This window comes from Belonocnema kinseyi, chromosome 3 (genome assembly GCF_010883055.1).
Source record: "Belonocnema kinseyi isolate 2016_QV_RU_SX_M_011 chromosome 3, B_treatae_v1, whole genome shotgun sequence".
NCBI lineage: Eukaryota > Metazoa > Arthropoda > Insecta > Hymenoptera > Cynipidae > Belonocnema > Belonocnema kinseyi.
Genome location: NC_046659.1, coordinates 80,144,972 through 80,163,994, shown reverse-complemented (window position 1 = coordinate 80,163,994; position 19,023 = coordinate 80,144,972). Strand labels below are relative to the sequence as shown.

Here is a 19,023-nt window from a genome sequence, read left to right as displayed (position 1 = left end):
TATTGCATCTTCAATAGAATAGATGAATTTTGAAACAAATACTTGAAGTTTCAACTAAAAAAAAAAAATTATTCAGCTTCACAACAACAACAAAATCATTTTTAACAATGTAGTTCAAATTTTAACGAAGTAATTGACTTCTCGACAAAAAATGGATTTTCAATGAAAAATGCTTTAATTAATATTTCAACACAAAAATATTGTTGTTATTATTTTTAAATGCTCAAGTCAAAAAGGCGAACTTTCTAAAAAACTGTTTAATTTTCAACCAAATAGATGAATTTTATACCAAAACAGTTACATTTTCACCCAAAAAGGATGACTTTTTAACAAAAATGTTGAATTTTCAACAAAACAATTAAGTTTGCTACCCCATAATAGAAAATTCTAATCAAAAAAATTGTATCCTTATCAAAAAATGTAATAGTTGATATTTCAACCTGAAAATATTAAAAATTTTTATTTAAAAAAAAACGGTTGAATTCAATCGAAAAACACGAGTATTCTACGAAATAGAAACTATTTACAACCAGCATGCTGAGTTTCTCACTAAAATGATAAATCAAAACTAATTTCCTACAAAGAAATTGAATTTTTAATTCGAAATTATGATTTTTCAATCAAAAAGTTCATTTTCTAGTAAATCGAATTTTGTACTACATTTTTTCTTATACATTTGATTTTCAACAAAATAATTAAATTGTTTACCAAATAATAAACTAGCATTATAATAATAGATTTTTCAACTAAGAAGAATTAACTTTAAAACCAAAGATAGTTCAATTTTTGTATTGGGTTTTATTAATTTAGGAAAACGGGAAATACTGTGAAGCCTGTGGTAAATAAATAGAAATTTTAATTGATTTTTAATATTTTTGAACTATGTCATAAAATAATTTTAAAAACTTCGTATCACATAATAGTATGTTAGTTGTGATAACAAGTAAAATTTTGGGAATGGAAAATCATTTGCAAAAAATAGCGTATATTAACTTTAAATTGACAAAAATACATTAAAACCCATGGTAAACGTCGAAGGAAGCAAAATCAGAAAATGTTGGTTTTTTAAATAGTTTTGTTTTTGTGTGTTTCAAAATATTTCTTTCTAACTTATTTAGAAAAATACTTCAAACGCTGAATTAACTATTTTTATTTTAATAAATTAAATTCCTATTAATCCACTTTTTCTTAAAGAAACCATATTTCTTACCTAAAAATGAACTGATAAAACGCTCGGATTTTAAACAGAAAGTCAATTGAAGGTTTTCCATTTTAATATATGATCAAAAGTAGAACAATTTTCGATTTGAAAGCTTATAAAATTCTTCAAACATGGATTTTTTAATTTTATACAGTATTTTCTTGTATGGTCGAAAAAGAAATCAAACATTGGAACGAAGTGAAAAAGTAGCGCATGTAAATTTTTTTATATTTTTTCGGAGGATCCAGCTTTTGGATAAAATTTGCAAATTTGCACCAAAATATAAACTTGCTCCTCAGACAAATGTTTGTCAGAAAAAAATGATTCTGTTTCGAGAAAATCCAAACTTCGTCTGGCGTTATGACATTGAGACAGACGAGTTTTTCATGAAAGAAGAATAAAACGAAGAGAATTTTTTTTTCAATAAACGATAATTTCAACAAATATCGTGAAGGAAGGAAAAAATTATTGCTGCACTAAAGTTGTAACTAAAATCAATTTTTTTGTATCATTAAATTAAAAAACGAAAATTCTGACAAAAAAAACATTTTCGGAAAATGTTTGGTTATCTAGTTCTGTACTGATATCTAAAGCTATTTTGCTTATAAAAATACACTAGGAACAAAATTTATAAACTAGATAACAAAAACAAAATAAAAAGATAGCCGGATTTTACAGACATTTTCCTATTTATTTAAATTGTCTTTTTCAAGCTGACTGAAAAGGGAGGAAGAAATTGTTAAAAATCATTCATTTTCTATTTTCTTAAATTACATCTTTTTTAGTGTAGTTTTACTATGATTTGGCACAAAAAAATGTCTTTAAGTGGTTAGAAATATTAATTACCCACACTAAAGATAATTTCTTACAATACATTTCAATTAGATTATTATGTATTTTGTAAATATTAATTGTAATTTTTGTGACAATTGAAACTTGTCAGAAGAATTTAGATTTTAAAGTAAATTGATTTGAATTCATCATTTAATTTGTATGCATCTTCTATCAGAACATTTTTTTATACAAAATGAAATAACATCATTATTTATTAATTTGGTAAACTATTTATTACATTTTCACTTTTTTGCATGTATGCACGCTCCTGATGTCGGCATTAAAAGAGATGGCGTCATTGAAAAGAAAAGAGGAAGAGTGAGACAGTAGGAATAGATCATTTGAGACCACGTTGACCAATGAGAAAAGGAGAATTAAGCCGCCTAAGTTGAAACCCCGGCTTGGATCCGGCCGGCGTCTCTACCCAGAATGCATTGCGATTGACTTAACCGGATATGAGATCAATACCTAAATGCGAGGGTGGCGTGGGCAAAGCTTTGGGGGACATTTTGGAAATAAATTTTTTTACAACTTTACAAATGAAAAAAAAGGATTATCTAGAGTTTTTACTGATAAAATACTAACATTTTTGGAAACATCTGCGCTGTAAACTAAAAAATTATATCTCACACGTGATCGGGGACTTCCTGTTGTCGAAGTCAAATTATGGGTCAATGAAATAGCCTTGTAAAACTTACAAACTCATCTTTTTAAAAAATGAGTGAATATAATATATATTCGAACAGTGAAAAAATTGACTGTAATTTTGCAATAGAAAAATTGCTGAAAAATGTCGATTATAAAATTTGATGTACACATAATTATTTATGTTTCAGCCATGATTATTGTGCTGAAAAATATTGAATTGTTTTCTTTAATTGTTTGACTGAATGCTATGAGTGAAAATGCTTATATTATTTGAGGCGTTTGCTGAGGGGAAAAAATGTTTCGGTAGGCAAGGGCCGTCCATATATAGTTATATACCACGTGTACGATTTATTTTGACTAAGTTTTGTCCCCCCGCCCTCCTGTGGATAAACGTGGACTTTTGACGACCCCCCTTCCACCTGCCTCCACTGTAATATTTTTTTAGTTTTTCATATTTTTCTGTCAAGAAATTCGCAAATTCAGAAGGACGCAAGTTCACGTTAAAGCTGAAATATTGTTTTTTTAATTTTGATGCATATCGCCCCTAAATTTGTTCGAATCTACAAACAAATAAATGCGATTTGTTTAAAATTATTTTTAGAGGTTCCGCAAGCCCCATTGAGTTTAACACGAATTTGCCACACAAAAAAAGCCTTTTCCTCGAAGTAGTTACTGAGAACTAGAAATTAATGAAAAGCTGAAAATTTCATAAAACGCCGACAGTTTCTAGCACTGCTATAAGATAATATAGCTATAAAACATAATAGAATGTTTACAAAGTTATGCTTAGGAACTTGGATTAATTATCATCTCGCTAAAAGTGAAAAGTAGAGAAAAAGTTGAAAATCTAAGAAAAAACCGCAACTATATCTATCCTTTAAATAGGAGAAAATATAGTTAAAAACAATCATTTTTTTGATCAATTATGTTTTTTAAATTGCATTATTACCTTGAAAAATGTCGAAGAGGTGGAACATTTCAGAAAACCCGCAACTACCTAGCATTACTATAGGAGAAAATAATTATAAACAATCATAATTTGTTTACACAATTATTTTTGTAAATTTCAGTAGCATTACGACATAAGTTAAAACCGAAGTTCAAAATTTCGGAAAACAACGGCAGCTTTCTAACATTCAAAGAGAATATTATTTAAAATAATAATACATTGTTTGAATAATTATATTTATTAACTTGAATTAATTATTACCTCACTATAATTTAAAAGTGGACAAACGGTGAAAATTTGACAAAAAAACTGCAACTTTCCAGCATTATTCTAAGAATCTAAGTCTAAGAGAATATTATTATAAATTATAGATTTTTTAAACAATCTTTTATCTCAAATTTAATTAATATTTGCTTCGCCATAACTGATCAGTTGAAAAATTTAAAAAAAACGCGACTTTGTAACTTTATCCTAAGAGAAAATGGATATGAACAATTATAAATTGTGCAAACAATTTATTAATGCATCTAATTATCAGTATAAAGTAATATTTTATGTATTAGAGCCAATGTTACGAGAAAACCATAAAAAAATAATAGCGCTAATAACTCGCAAAACCTAATTTTTCAGTTATGGTGTTTCCTTTGGGAACGTGTAAAACAAACTGGATTTGAAATTAAAAAAGTAATTTTTTATTCGGATCCTACGGCTAATTCTAAAGAAAAATTGGCTGGGTACTGATACACCAATTATTGAATATTTTGAATAAAATTGATAAAAATGTCTTTGTTTTCCTTTTTGTAATACACGTTATTCGTCGGGCTTTCCATTTTTTTTTCGTCAGTTACTTTTGCAAAGTAGCCGCTGGACCGGGAATTTTGTGAAACCTGGTAAAATAAGGAAATGATAGTAAATTTATTTTTCTACCAGGAATTTTACAAATTTTTAGAACAAAAATCTATCAAAGTTCGATTTCAACAATTTTTAAAAATAATTATGTAGTTGAAGTGTTATATTTTTAAATTATATCATTCAGTTTACAATACGTAACTTGAAAATCTTTGAATTTAAAATAAAGAAAGAATAAACTATTTTAAAAATAGATATGTACTTTGAGTATTAAAAACTAGAAAATATGTAATTGATTTGACAAAACGATTCTAACTCCGTTACAAATTTAATAATTTCTAGATTTTAAAGAATTATAAAGTTAAAACTTAAACTGTGCTAGTATGAAAGTCTTCATTCAGAAAATGTAAACGTCCGATTGAAACTTTATACATTATTTTGAACTTAAATAATGAATTCATAATTAGAATTTTATTCAATTTACAAAAGTTTTTCAGTATAACACTATATTTAATCCATTCAATTTGAAAATTTTTAATTATAAGAAAGAATAGCTATTTCATATTTATCAATATTTTATTCAAAACTAAATATGTGAAAGAATTTGAAATTCAATTATTTGACATAGGAAGCCTTGAATCCTCAAATTTTCAAAGAGCTTTGAAACGAACGTTACAATTTTAATTGTTTCATCTAAAAAATGTTTTTTTTTTTTGTAAATGATTTTTGAATATTTTCAGAACTTCTAAAGATCTTTTAAATGAATTAAAAGTTTCCTACATTTTTAAGGAAATCCTGCAAAAAAAAAATCCTTAAAATTTTGATGTAACAATTGAACATTTATTTGTAGAAGAAATTTGAATAATTTTAAGATATTTAGAAGTTTTGACAAGATTCAAAATTAATTTAAAACTTGAAATGATAGCCTAATTTAAAACAAAATGGAGATTTTCCAGATTTCAAACAAAAGACGTAGAAGATTTTTAAAAATTTTAAGAGGCTTCAAAAGAATGAAAAACCTTTCTTAAAATTCCTAGTTAAATTTAAAAAAAATTCATTTTGAATAATTACTTGAAGACAATATTTAAAAAGTTTAAAATTATTCCCAAAATTGTTAAAAATAATCTGGAATATTTTCAGGAAATTCTTTAAAATTTGGAGAAGTTTCTAAAAATTGTAGAAGAAATTCGATAACTATCATTTACAATGAATCGGATTTTTCATACAACTTTTAGAAAATCCCGCAAATTTTAAAAAGTTTCCTCAAAATATTTCAGATTTATTTTTTTGACAATTTTGAAAATCTTTTAAAATATTCCCTTAAAATAATTTTTCAACATTCAAAATAATTTTCAATTTTCTTAAGAATCTTAACAAAATGTTTTCATTCTTTTGAAAACTTTCAGAATTGTTAAAAAGCTTGTAATGTTATATTTGAAATCTACAAAAATTAACATTTTGTTTTAAATTAGACTGTGACTATTTGCATCGAAATTTTGGCGCGAATAGCCGAATTTTGCCCGTACATATAACTAGGTTTAAAATATTTGAAAGCATTTCAAAATTTTAAATAATTTTGAATCTTTTTAAAACTTAAAATGACTCAATTGTTTCCGCGCAAATAATCAGCAGGATTTTCTAAAATTTGCACGAAGAATTCGAATAAGTTTAGGGTATTTAGAAGTGCTGAATAAATTTCGAAAATAATTTGAAAAAATGTACAGCAACTTCTAGATTTCTCAAGATTTTGAAGCTTTTCAAGGATGTTTAAACTATTGAAAATGAAATTGATTTAACTCCTAATTTCAGAAGTTTTCAGTAAAAAAAAAATTAATCTGAGATTTTTAAATGTTTCTATCTTAAAATGATTAGGTGTATTTATATTTTTAAACTCGAAATTTTGTCGTTCACCTGCCTTTTGTTTAAAAGAGTTCAATTGAAAAGTGTTAGTACCATAACTTTCATTTTATACGTCTAAATTATTCAGCAACATTTTTTATTTATAAATTTGTATACTTCAATTTAAACAATATAAAATTCAGGATTTCCACTTTAGTGCTGTAATTTGTAGTTTATTTTCTATTGCTGAAAATGAAAAAATGTTTAATTTTCTACCAAAACAAACTGAGCACTTGTTTCTTTTGTTCTCAATTCATTGAACTCAATATAACAAGATTTTTAGCACACTTTAAAAGAATTCTAAATGCAGCCAACCCTTTTTTGTTATTATTTTTCACTAACGAAAAATCCATCGTAATTTTAGAACAAGATTTTTTCTAAAGTATTAAATAAAAAAAAAGAACGGAAGGCATGATAAGATTCCAAATGTATTTCTACTTTCGTCGGATACCAACTTATAATATGAGCTCAAATTACTCTTATTGCTTAATCTGAGAAAAAAGTTATTTATAATTATTTTAAGAAAATTTTGAAACCGTTCATATCTTCGTTCTTTTTTTATTTTAAGATAAATTCGAAAATTATTGTTAATTTTTCTTGTGCAGTTTTTGAAAGTTAACAGTAATATAGAAATGGTTCAAAGCTTTTTGCTTTTGTAGACATGTTTTCGCGATTCATAACATTTTTTAGAACGGCCGAACAATTTTTGTCTATGAAAGCAAAATAACGACCTGTTTCTTCGGGTTTCAAAATTTTTAGAGCTTTTTAGCTAAAGAAATTATCTGACATGAACTTTTTCCAAAAACAGACTTGCAATCATTAGTTTTTAATTTTAAGAATTTTTGATAGATGAAGTTAAATTACATGTAATTTCAAAAATAAAAAAGGCTGTCAATTTTGAAACGCCAAGAGCATCTCAGATCACAAATTCCAAGAAATTCTATTCCTACTTCGTTGTACGTTTAAATATGGAATTGGTTAATTTATTTAAAATAGATAAAAATGAATAAAAATCATTGCGCCAAAAAGTTTTGAAAGTAAAACTCAGTCGACGATTCTTTTAAATACATTAATAGAAGAAAGTACTTACATCAATGTTATTTTCAGTAGGTGAAATATTACCAAACAAATTCACAAACAGTAATTGAAAATTAATGATAATATTTTGTGAATGATTTATGATCATATAAATCATTTGTTTGAAGTCAAAGAATCTACAAATTAGGAGTAGAGATCAATATATCTGTTCCAAATACAACACTGCAGTTATGTGTTAATAACATGGTGACCGTTTTAATCGACGAAATAAATACCCGGTCATTTCCCGGTTCACAAAAATTTTTCACGGACATTGGAAATTTAAAAAATGGAACATTAAAGCAACAAAATTACAAATATCAATCAATGAACTTTCAAAATTGCTAGAAAATTAGAAATTCAATTACTATTTGTAGGCGAGATTCAAGTAACTTTAAGAGATATTTAGAGGTTCAAAAAAGATTTAAACTTAAATTTAAAACTTGAAATGATAGCCTAATATAAAGCAAAATGTAGACTTTCGCAGATTTTAAACAAAAAATTAGATTCTTCTTAAGAATTGTGAAAGGCTTCAAAAGAATAAAAACATTTTCTTAAGATTTCTAGAAAAAATAAAAATAACTTCTCATTTTGAAAAATTATTTTAAGAGAATATTTACAAAGTTTTTCAAAGATTAGAGCAAAATTTTCAAAAAAGATTCTGGAAGATTTTAAGGAAACTTCCCAAAATTTGCATAACTTTTAATCCTGTTAAAACTCCTAAATATCTTTTAAAGTTACTCAAATTTTTTCTACAAATGTCCATTTGGAAATTATACATAAAAATTAAAAAATTTTACTTACAAATTAAGCACGCATGTTTCAAATACAACAAGCATAACTGTGACGTTCAAATTTCTTCAAAACTTTAGCGATTACAGGTTTTCTATGTCAAACCATTAAGTTTCAAATGGTTTACTTTTAAATATTTCGTTTCAATTTACTTGTCTTAAATAAAAATTTAAATATTGTTAAATATTCAATAATTATCTTTTTTTTTAATTAAAAATTTCAAATCGAATGGATTAAAAATTGAATATTTTAGACTGAAACAATAGTTTAAATTTAATAAAATCCTTTAACTACGAATATATTATTATGAAAATTATTAAAATCGTTTCCATCCACTTTTTATTATTTAAATTACAGATAAATTTAGAAAAATGAACTTATTAAAATAAAAATGTTTAAAGTAAAATAATTTTGAATAACGCATTGTAAGCTAAATAGCATAATTGAAAAACAACAATTCCACTAATTACTTAAAAACTGTTAAAATAGAACGCAGATTTTTCTTTTACAAATTTGCAAAATTCCCGATAAAAAATTCACTGCTATTGCCCGGTCTTAAAAAATTACCATTCCAGTGGCCACCCTGGATAAATAATAGTTACTTAATTTATAATAATATTACACTTTTCAAAACGTTCTAAACACTTTTCAAGATTTAGTTAGAAAAATAAAAACGTCTCAAGTGTACGCAAACCCACTTGCAACAGAAAACGCAGCATAAATTAAGTTTCATTGTGAAATGCATATAAAAAAAGAAGTCGGTTTTTAAAGTCCCATAAAAAAAGTCAAGAACAAATTTCACGCAACACGACCCATAAATTGGAACTAATAAATTACAAAACAGAAAGGAAATAAAATCGGAAAACCAAATATGGAGTCACGTTCAATCTTTTATTCATTTTGGCATAGTAATTAATTCTAAAAATTATAATAATTGCAATAAATACCTAGGCTTATTTCTAATGAAATCGCGTACGTATACACGTTTGTATCCCGAGATATCGTACCCAGAAAAAATGTACTTTGAGACAAGACAATTCATCCAAACACACCAATACGGAACATTCATTTCTTTCGGAAGCATTATTTACGCGACTCTAAAAATTAATTTACAATTCATTGCAGACATCAGTCCATTTATCTAAAATAAAAAGTTGTCTTTGTGCTCAAGTGAAGATTAGTTTGTCCAAAAAAAAAAAGTAACTGGGCTGAAAGATACTCAGATCTTGAATGTATTTCCTTTTGCTATGTCGTCTATTTAACTTGAGTTTTTTTTTTTTTTAATTTGATCGTTGCCTCCTTCATGTGATCAATAATCCTGGGCGATTATATTTTGACTGATATGCCCAAAACTGTTGAAACCAGAAATCATTGAGTATTGCCCAGTAGATGTTTTACGTAAAAATTCCTTGTTTCGTCCGCCGATGACGCGCAACCCAAAGATTGGAGGATGCCCATTTTGGAAGAAATTCTGAGAATACTGAGGCACATTCTGTAACATGATACGAATCCACGATTTTTTCACGATGAACATCAAAAAAACAAACGTTAGTTGCGATGCTTATATGGTAAGTGGGTTAAATTTCCAATGATTAACATTTTCTTCCCTTCATCCATCAGTTCAAAGGTTATTTATCACGACTAGGCATCAATATTAATGGAAATCGAAAAACTCGAGTTCAAGGGAAAGATGATCAAAGTCCTATCAAAACTCCATATTGTAGAATTGTGAAATAATTTTGATCGGATTGTACTTTTCAGATTACATGTTTTTCAGACTTTGATTGTTTTTCCCTTGGCTCATCACTTGGTTTCATAAAAAAATCTGACTTCGAGAATCGTTTATTGATAAGGATCTTTGACTATAAGATTGTTTTTTTTTAACAGAAAAATATTATAGAGATCTGCGTAAAGACATGAAAAGTTGAGACTGCTGGTGTAGAAATTACGGTATTCAGTCGTTACTCGTTTTTCGACAGATGCAGAAGGCTGCACACCTGCGCTGAAAACCGGATAGAGTTTCAATTCCTGTTTACTAATCAACCTTTTAGAAGAAAATTTATCATGCAGGAAGATGTAAATTATTTTCCAAACACAATGGGAATTAATGAAGGAAGGGAAGAAAAAAATAAATTTCATTGAACCAAATAACAAAAAAGACAATTTTTCAGACTAAATAAAGTTATCATTCAAATTTTCGAGTGGGATTTTCATTGGAAGTTTCTACAATTGAAAAGGAAAAATTCAACAAAACACTTGAGTGAAAAAAGTTACTTCTTTTATTTGCATAAAATGACTAGCTGACAGCCTTGTCAATAGAGTATGAGAAATGTGATTGAAATTTGAGATCAACTCACCAACGATCACAATGCTAGTCGCACCGAGTTCGCGAATTATGATTTCCTTTAATAGGGCTGGTGCCTGGCATTCCCTCTGCCTCCTCCTCTTTGTTTACCGGCGAAGCCTGCACCGCCTGAAACACACCCATGGGACTGCGTTAGTCCACCGAACGGACAACACCGTCTCGTTCCTCCCGCGTAAAAAAAAAAATAAAAAAAAAATTAAATAAAATAAAAAAAGAGAAGAAAATTGGAAAAAATAAAACTGACGTGACTACAATAAATATTAATGGTGAACACAGGAAGAGAAGTCGACTACAGAAAATTCACATAGACTTTACTCAGGTGGACTGTAGACTGCGTTCCGAGTCTTTGCAGAGTGCCCAGTCTCGTTAAACATTTCTGGATAATTTTTGAAAGCGTGTGATGTATCGAAAGATCTCCTCGTGACAAAAGTGTTAATAAAGCACCGAATGTTTGCATTAATTTAGAAAATCAATTAGGGAAATGAGTCGCTTCTTTTCGGGAAGGTTAAACTTGGCAAGCGTTAGTGAGGGGAAAAAGGGGGTGGTTGGGGGATGACAAAAAAGCTTTCTATCTAAACAGAACAAGAACAATACTAATGTCCGTGCAAACCAGTAGCGATCCAATCGATGTCTATCGATTAAAGACCGCCTTTTACTGTCCGTCAGCTGTTTAAATTATCATTAGCTTGCAATGTTAGTAAAAGACATTAGAAACTGAGATTGAATAGAACCGAAATACAATCAGTCTTGAATCGATTTACACCGATCGGAAGGAACTCTGCTCAAAATTTTTACCGCGTACCTTTACCGCGCGCACCACCGCGCCCACCTCCGTAGCCACCTTCATATCCATATCCGTCTGCGTTTCATGGAACACACGGTACAAGAGACAATCAAGTCAGTATCGTTGCTTTTCTTTAAATGACAAAATTCTACGCTCCTTTGATCAAAAATTAAATTACGAAAATCAAAGATATTGGAGATAGATAGATGTGACGGCTCGACCAAAGCGCCTCTACAATATCACCAATATCTTTGCAAAAACTTCAAGTCCAGACAAAGAGGGGGTGTATGTCGAAATAAGGATTACTTGCTTCTTATAATTAGTGTTGATAACCGAGAGTATACGTGCAAAAATGAGGAATTTGGCGAAAGCGGGATCAAGGGGTACAATATACCATTTCATAAGCCATATTGTCCTGTACAGTTTTACTTTAATCATCTTCACAAAGTATATTTATATAATTATGTTACAGTGATTGAGTGCTTTTGAAGTCAGCGAGTCTGCAGAATCAGAAACAAAATAAAACGCTAGAAACAAAAAAAGACAATTGAATTCCACCGATTCACTGACATCAATCAGTGAACGTATGAAATGTAGAGAACATCTTAAAAATTGAATCTACTTCGCGCTCAAGAAAAAACAGAAGTAACTAAAGCAATACAGTTAAAAGAAAATTTTGAAACATCACATTGATAAAAGGAAAAAAGTCAAATAAAAAAGGAGCAATAAGCTCACGCCATTAAAACGGAAAAAAAGATTGATTTGTCTGCCTTCACACTTTCACTGTTACATATTATATGTCATTACTTATCGTTAATACGCCATATATGTACTTGAATAGATATAGTGGAGTTAATTTCAATTTTCATTTGTTAATAATTTTAACAAGGTATTATGTAACTCAGAAAATTGGCGAGTTGGATTAATGAGTGATCGTTATCAGAATAACAATGTTAATAAAGACCAATGTATAAAGACGAGTTCGAAATCATGCGTTTTGAAAAGGTTTCCTTTGACGAAACAACAGATAATGCGATAAACTAGCTTCTTCTGTAAACTCGCCACTCTGATAGTTCTCAGTTCAGAATACTACCTCTACCGGCGAATTTTAGTTCGGGATTATCGGGAAAAATGTAACGCGAGAGAGAGGGCGCAAAGTATAAACCGCTTTGATGAGTAGCAGAACGCAAACGCAGTTAGGCTGATCTGCCTGCAAACCAGCGCCTCAGTTAGAAATAATATCACACATCTTTCGTCGCCTATCGTACAGTATGTACATACATCTGATCATAAACTGCCTTCGGAGCGGACGATCCGAATCGAGAAACCTGGAGCAATCGAGCTTACTGTGGATTTTAAACCACCTCGTTTGAGCAAAAATAAATATGATAAATAAAGTGATTGGTCAAATGAGGGAAGCGCGATGCGAGGGCGTGCAAAATTCAGAGTCGTCCGCTGAAGCGTCGATCGTAGAAAAACAGACGGCCGATAGTTTATCGCAGAAACGAATGACGAACGACCTTCAGTAAAAGTCATGAAAATTACCGTAGCCACTGTAGTCGTAGCCGCCGTAGCCCGGGTACCCACCGCCGTAATAATCGTATCCTCCTCCGTAGCCGTCATATCCAGCGCCATATCCACCCTGGCCGTAACCACCGCCATAGCCGCCACCATATCCACCCTGCCAACCAGCCTGGAATCCTCCACGACCTCCACGGGCGCCGCGACCTCCTCGTGCTCCGCGCATCATTGCTCCTCCTCCACGCATGCCTCCCATTCCATCAAGCTTAGGCGTCGCTTTTTTCACGTCGACCTGAAAAGGACAGTTCAAATGAAACATCATGTTTTACATTTTATATTAGTGTTTCTATTTGATAGCTACTAGTTTTGTGAATTATGTTTTGAATTTAAAATAGTTACAGAGTTTTTGTACAGAGATAAAAATAGAAAACGAAATTGGAACGGAACCAAGAAAACCGTCAATGTCAAGGAAAAAAAGTTAAAACTTCTTGGATTCTAACTTGTCTTTCTTTCTAAAATTAAAACGTGAAAATTAGTACCTCCTTGCCGTTGATCGTCTGTTTGGGAGTCTTGAGAAGTTTGTTGACAACTTGTTCAGACTCAAAGGTAATAAAGCAAAAGCCTTTCCTCTGGTTCTTTGTCTTATCGAACGGCATCTCTACTTCGACGATCTGCAAAGAACAGAGCAAATTTTAAGGATTTTCGAGACAGTCAACCTGCTTTTCTGAAATCCAAACCAGTAAATGAAAACAGATTCTTACCGATCCAAATTGGCCAAAGAAAGTTTTGATGTCATCATCAGACAATTCGGTGGAGAGTCCACCGACGAAAATTTTACCATGACGGGCTTTGGCTTTCTTTGGGTCAACCTTCTTGTTGTTGATTAAGTGATCACCTGCTGACATGATCTGAAATAGAAGATATTTGATCAGAGAAGGAAACTCGAGAATGAAATAAATTTAATTGTCTTAATTTTTCAGAGAAAAAATTTTCTTCAATCCCACTCAGTAGCAGAACTGACTTTCAAGTAACACATCACGTACATTAAAAAACGTGATTTTGTTAAATTTCAACCTTTCTTGTAATTTTAGGATTCACTTCATATTTACCTTGTCGAGAGATTCAGCTTTGGCAAAGACGATGAAGGCAAAACCTCTTGATCGTCCAGTGTTGGGGTCTGTCTTGACATTAATGCTTTCAATGTCTCCATATTTACTAAAATACTCCCGAAGTTCCTCTGAAATTAGTTGAAGATCAATTTAATTTCCAATTCGAGGAGCAAGAATTCGTTAGATGTTTCAGGATGGCCGTTAAAAAAAATGCAAAGATCACACATTATTTAGTACGCAGCTACTTTAAAAATCTACGTTTTGTTTTGTAAAACTTTTAATGAACAATTTTTTAAGTTTCAAAATATTTTAATATTCTCTTCAAATTAATTTTTAAACATTTTCTCACGAACCTTAATAAAATCTTTGCATTGTCTTATATCCTTTCAAAATGCTTCCAAAAGCTTTCCAAATTAATAATTTGTAATTTCAATTTGAAATCTTCAAAAATCTATATTTCGTTTTGTTCATAGTTTTAAAAAAATAGAAGACTTGGAATCTAATTATTTTAATTCTTTAATCAATTTACTATTATGATTAGATTTAAATGTTTGAGGCCACCCTGGTTTTTAATTTTTTTTAATACTCACTGTCTGTGGTTTCCCAGCTGAGAGCACCAACAAACAACTTCCTATAAAAAAAGAGAAAAAATCGGTTTTAGTAAAATCTAGAACATTTTTCCGGGATTCCTAACCCTTTAAGAAGCTACATAGGGGAAAACTGAACTTTAAAACAGCAATAAATTTACACTTTATCTCTCGAATACGATCTTTACAGGTTTGTAACATCACCAAATTCTCAAATCACTGCAACTTCAACAAGATAAGTTATCTGTAATGAAAAACGATAGAGGAAAAATCGTTGTTACATCCAACTATTTTTGAAATCAAACATTATCGTAATGACCATAGACGCCTACCACCTAAATACTCAAAAACTGTAATACTCAAAAGAAAACCATTTGATTGAACCATGATCAATACCAAAGTTTCTTTTACATCTAATCGTTGCATTTTAACAATAAAACCATTTAATAAAATCAAAAAAGGAGTTTAATGTTATATCATTTAGAGATTCCTTCTTAGCTCCGGCTGACCTGCAAATGAATTTAATTTATTCTCTACACTTTGCTTCAAAATGCTGATAGGAACAAAGCAAATTTCAAGAAATTTAACTTGACTCCTGGAAATCTATAATTACTGTAGAAAAACAAATTTTTCGCATAAAAAGGAAAAAGAAGACAGCAGGCATTATATAATTCAGTAAATTTTGGAAAATATTATTAAGTATTCAATAATTAGAAACACTACCACGGTGACGAATAATTTTACTAAAAATATAGAAATAGTAATTCCATACCATGTGTAGATATCTCTGATGAGGGATGAAAAACCATTACCACAATAATAAAAACGCATAACAAAACCAATCATATTTAATGTTTGCACCTCAGTGTCAAAAAAGGAAATAAAAAAAAAAATGAAGAAAAAGTACGTAAATAAGAATATATCAATAGAGAGAGCAAAAACTTTACAACGTTCAACAAACACGAGCAATCATTACAACACCAGTTGACAATCGGCTGCGCCTAAAGAAAACAAGATTAAGACTTTTTTTTATCAAATTCAAAGTTTCCAAGTAGAACTCTGACTGCTGATTGGCCCAAAGATTTGGCTCTAGAAGTCTGCAACTCTATATTAAAAGGCTAGAAAAGTTGTCTGCACATTAAAACGAGCAAAAGTTGCTAAGTATAAATATTGTTAAAAAATAGGAAGACTATTTTTGCAGAGTCTACTTTCTTTGTGACATTAATTATTCTCATTTTTCTACTAATTATTGAATCTTTTCTATCTTTATCTTTCTCTCTCTCGTCATCGTCAAGTTATCTTTATCTCTCGAATCAGGTTATCATCGGAATGAAATAAGGTGCTGCGATTTTTTCACTACTCTGTTAGTGTGGTAGTCGCTACATTTTTCAGATATTGATTAAACTTTTCGTGTATCATCTAGGGCTGGTGATAAATACCATGGGCACCAGTCTCTCGCCGATACTCAGTTGTCGGTCAGGTCACGATAAGCCGGTTGCGAGCCGCCCATCATACTCGCACTGGGTCGTTTGCCACCTGCAGATCAAGCCACATAAACTGGGTTAATGGCGTGTCCGACCTGTCGGAGATTTTCGCATTGGCCCTAGTGACTCTGTGCTTGGTCACGCCCAAACTGCATTGACATCGATCAGAATTTGACTCTACGCGTGACCCAGCAGGAAAGTGTGCGAGACTGATCTGACACAATTGACTCGACTTCCAGTGTTTGTGCCATGACGAGACATGACGGACTTGAACTTGATGCTGACTTCTCTCAATAATTCAATACCCTTTTACAATGCAGTTATAACCCAAAAATCAGAACGACCACTTGCCTCACAAATTTAATTCTTTGAGAAAATATAAACGCGAGGAAAGACACTGGATATCAATTATTTACTACCAATAAAATTTCAGAAATTCTTTGTCGCATTGCGCTTATCCGATTACTATATTACCGAATTTTTTGTCATAACTATTTCACACAAAATGCCCCTGAAAGTTTGATAAAATAAAGAAAAAAGTACGGAATGTCTATGTTCCTGTTCTTTATTTGATCAAATGTTCAGTTTAATTTCATTTCGTGTGGAATTTGAACGATTAAAAAAATGCGGGTAGTACGAGCATGAAAGGTCATCCGAGCGTAATCTCAAAAATTGTTTTCCTTTTTTTCACAAATTCAACTGATGTTCACACGAAAAGCGATATCGTGTCCTACATTTTTATAATGATGAAAAAAGCACCAACAAAAATGGTTACAAAAAAAAACTTTATATGTGGAAAAATTTAGGACCAGACAAATTGGTTCTTATTGCTTCTTATTTAATTTCACAAATTTTGAACTCGATATCGTGTTTCGTGTAAACGTAAGTTAGGTTTGAAAAAAAGGTTTTTTTTTTCGTTGAGGTTACGGTTACATGGCCTTAATATTTCCATTAAAAACTCAAGGTGGACCGGATATAATAAATTATTTGATTCAAAGCTGATTTAACACGAAAAATTAGCGTATTGGGGTCCTAAAAATGTATAGGACTAAGGGAGTATCATAAATGAGTAACGTGGCCAGATTCCTACCGCATCGAGTTAAAAATTCGGATATGTAATAAATGGTAATTAAGAAAAGTTTATATACTCAAAAATTTTTATAATATTATATATATATAAAATATATAATTTTTATTAAATCAGTATTTTTTTAATTATAAAAGTTTCGGAGTGGATAACTTTTACTTAGTGGCTTCTATTGCTGTACTTAAATTTTTATCTTGATATTCCATGTGGATACGATGAAGGTAAGAATCTGATCACGTGACCCATGCATTAAAAATTACATGCCTTAAATTTGGAAGCGACAAAACTACAGATTCGTGATCACCTCCGCCCCAAAAAAAGGTTTAAAAATTTGTTTGCCGTTTTTAAATTTTCTTGAGTTACCATTTTTTAATCATTCCTGAGGTAAACAAATTTTCAACATTTTGCGCGGATCTCGATAAATGATTGTGTAAGTGTAAGATATAATTACTATTAATTGCACCTACGTTTTCGGAGGAAAAATGCCGCGCATCCGTCTAAATATGAGTGCTTTTCGGGACGTGTGCAAAAGGTCATGCGAGGACCCATGAAACAAAACCAAGAAAAAAGCTAATTTTACTATTTTTTATTCTGTTACTTAATGAAATAACGTAAAAATTTAGATTCCTGGGTTTTGGCATTCATGAAAATGCACGAAAAATTGCGAAAACAGATTTGTCCTTCAGGAATGTAAACAAATTAAAATTCAACACTATTTAAAAACTGACGCACTTTATTACCTTCGACCCATCCCAAATGCTCAGTTCTGAAATTTTCTTCAATATGCAATGAAACATGTTTTCAATTTATAATTGTTGTCGATTTTTGAGAGCGGTACGTTTTTAAAAATAAAAATTCAGAAATTGTCCAACTCTATATCGAGTCGGAAAGATTCGCAATTGTTTTGGAAACTTGAGACTGCATTGTAAAATAAGGCGAAAGTTATAGTATACATAGTTCTCAGATCCCAGTGGTATGATTTGCCAGTGAATAACAATTGACCACCCAGAAATTCTGCTGCAAGAAACGAGGAAGCTGGCCAAAAAATAGAATTGCAAAATTTGACTACAGAATATCATTACAATTAAATAGGATACTTCCACAAGCAAAAAGATACTATGTTCTTTTTTAGAACTCATACTTACAGTAGAATTGATACTCATTAATCATTTATTAACGATTAGAATTAATAATCTATCATTTATAATATAGTCCAATAGGTGGGAATCAGGAGCATTTTTTATAGTTACAAAATTTCGATATGAAACATAATTTGAAACGGAAGCACAATATCAAATCAAAATAGTCGACAATATTAAAATAATTGTTTATTAGGCTAATAAAAACTTATCACGATAGCATGCCATAAGTCAGTCAATTCTCATTTATAAATTAGGTGAGAAAGTATTGTCGATTCCATAATATCGCTACTAAATCTAATTGCGAAATTCTGTGTGGAGCGTCGGTATCGGTCGAATATTTATCGCGTCGATTGATTTTGATACAATCGCTTCATAATTTATCAGCGAAAAATAATGCTCTTGAGATAGTTTTTTAATTACAAAATTACGTTTGAACATTTTAAGGAGAAATTTAGTGAATGAAAAGCTCTTGAAAAAATAAGTTTGGAAAAATTGGAAGCTGTATACCAGTTTTGAAGCATTTACAAAGGTAAGAATATAATTTAAACTCCATAAATATTTAAAACTAAAAAGTTTAGAAAGATCACAGTAGTGCTCTAGTTTAAGCAACTTTTTTTGAAAAATCGAAAGCGTGCCCTCTTTAAAATTGTGAGCGTCCCGAATGTAAGACAATTATGTTCAAATATCTATAAAAA

At 30.2% G+C, this 19,023-nt stretch overlaps 1 protein-coding gene across 6 annotated transcripts in view; it reads right to left on the bottom strand.

The window, feature by feature from the left end:
- Window positions 1-9,121: 9,121 nt before the first annotated feature.
- The window catches only part of LOC117170358 (RNA-binding protein squid-like), a 10,673-nt gene continuing 771 nt past the window's right edge, over window positions 9,122-19,023 (bottom strand). The window contains exons 2-9 of one of the 6 annotated variants that reach the window (XM_033357095.1): window positions 14,619-14,659; window positions 14,029-14,156; window positions 13,681-13,827; window positions 13,459-13,590; window positions 12,944-13,211; window positions 11,417-11,473; window positions 10,607-10,722; window positions 9,122-9,741 (exon numbers count right to left, since the gene is read on the bottom strand). In XM_033357095.1, coding sequence (XP_033212986.1) covers window positions 10,655-10,722; window positions 11,417-11,473; window positions 12,944-13,211; window positions 13,459-13,590; window positions 13,681-13,827; window positions 14,029-14,156; window positions 14,619-14,659 — 841 coding nt within the window. In that variant the 3' untranslated portion in view covers window positions 9,122-9,741; window positions 10,607-10,654. Of the gene's footprint in view, window positions 9,742-10,060; window positions 10,252-10,606; window positions 10,723-11,416; window positions 11,474-12,943; window positions 13,212-13,458; window positions 13,591-13,680; window positions 13,828-14,028; window positions 14,157-14,618; window positions 14,660-19,023 lie in introns of those variants that run through there. The other 5 variants (XM_033357097.1, XM_033357096.1, XM_033357098.1 and 2 more) reach the window with 5 other exon arrangements.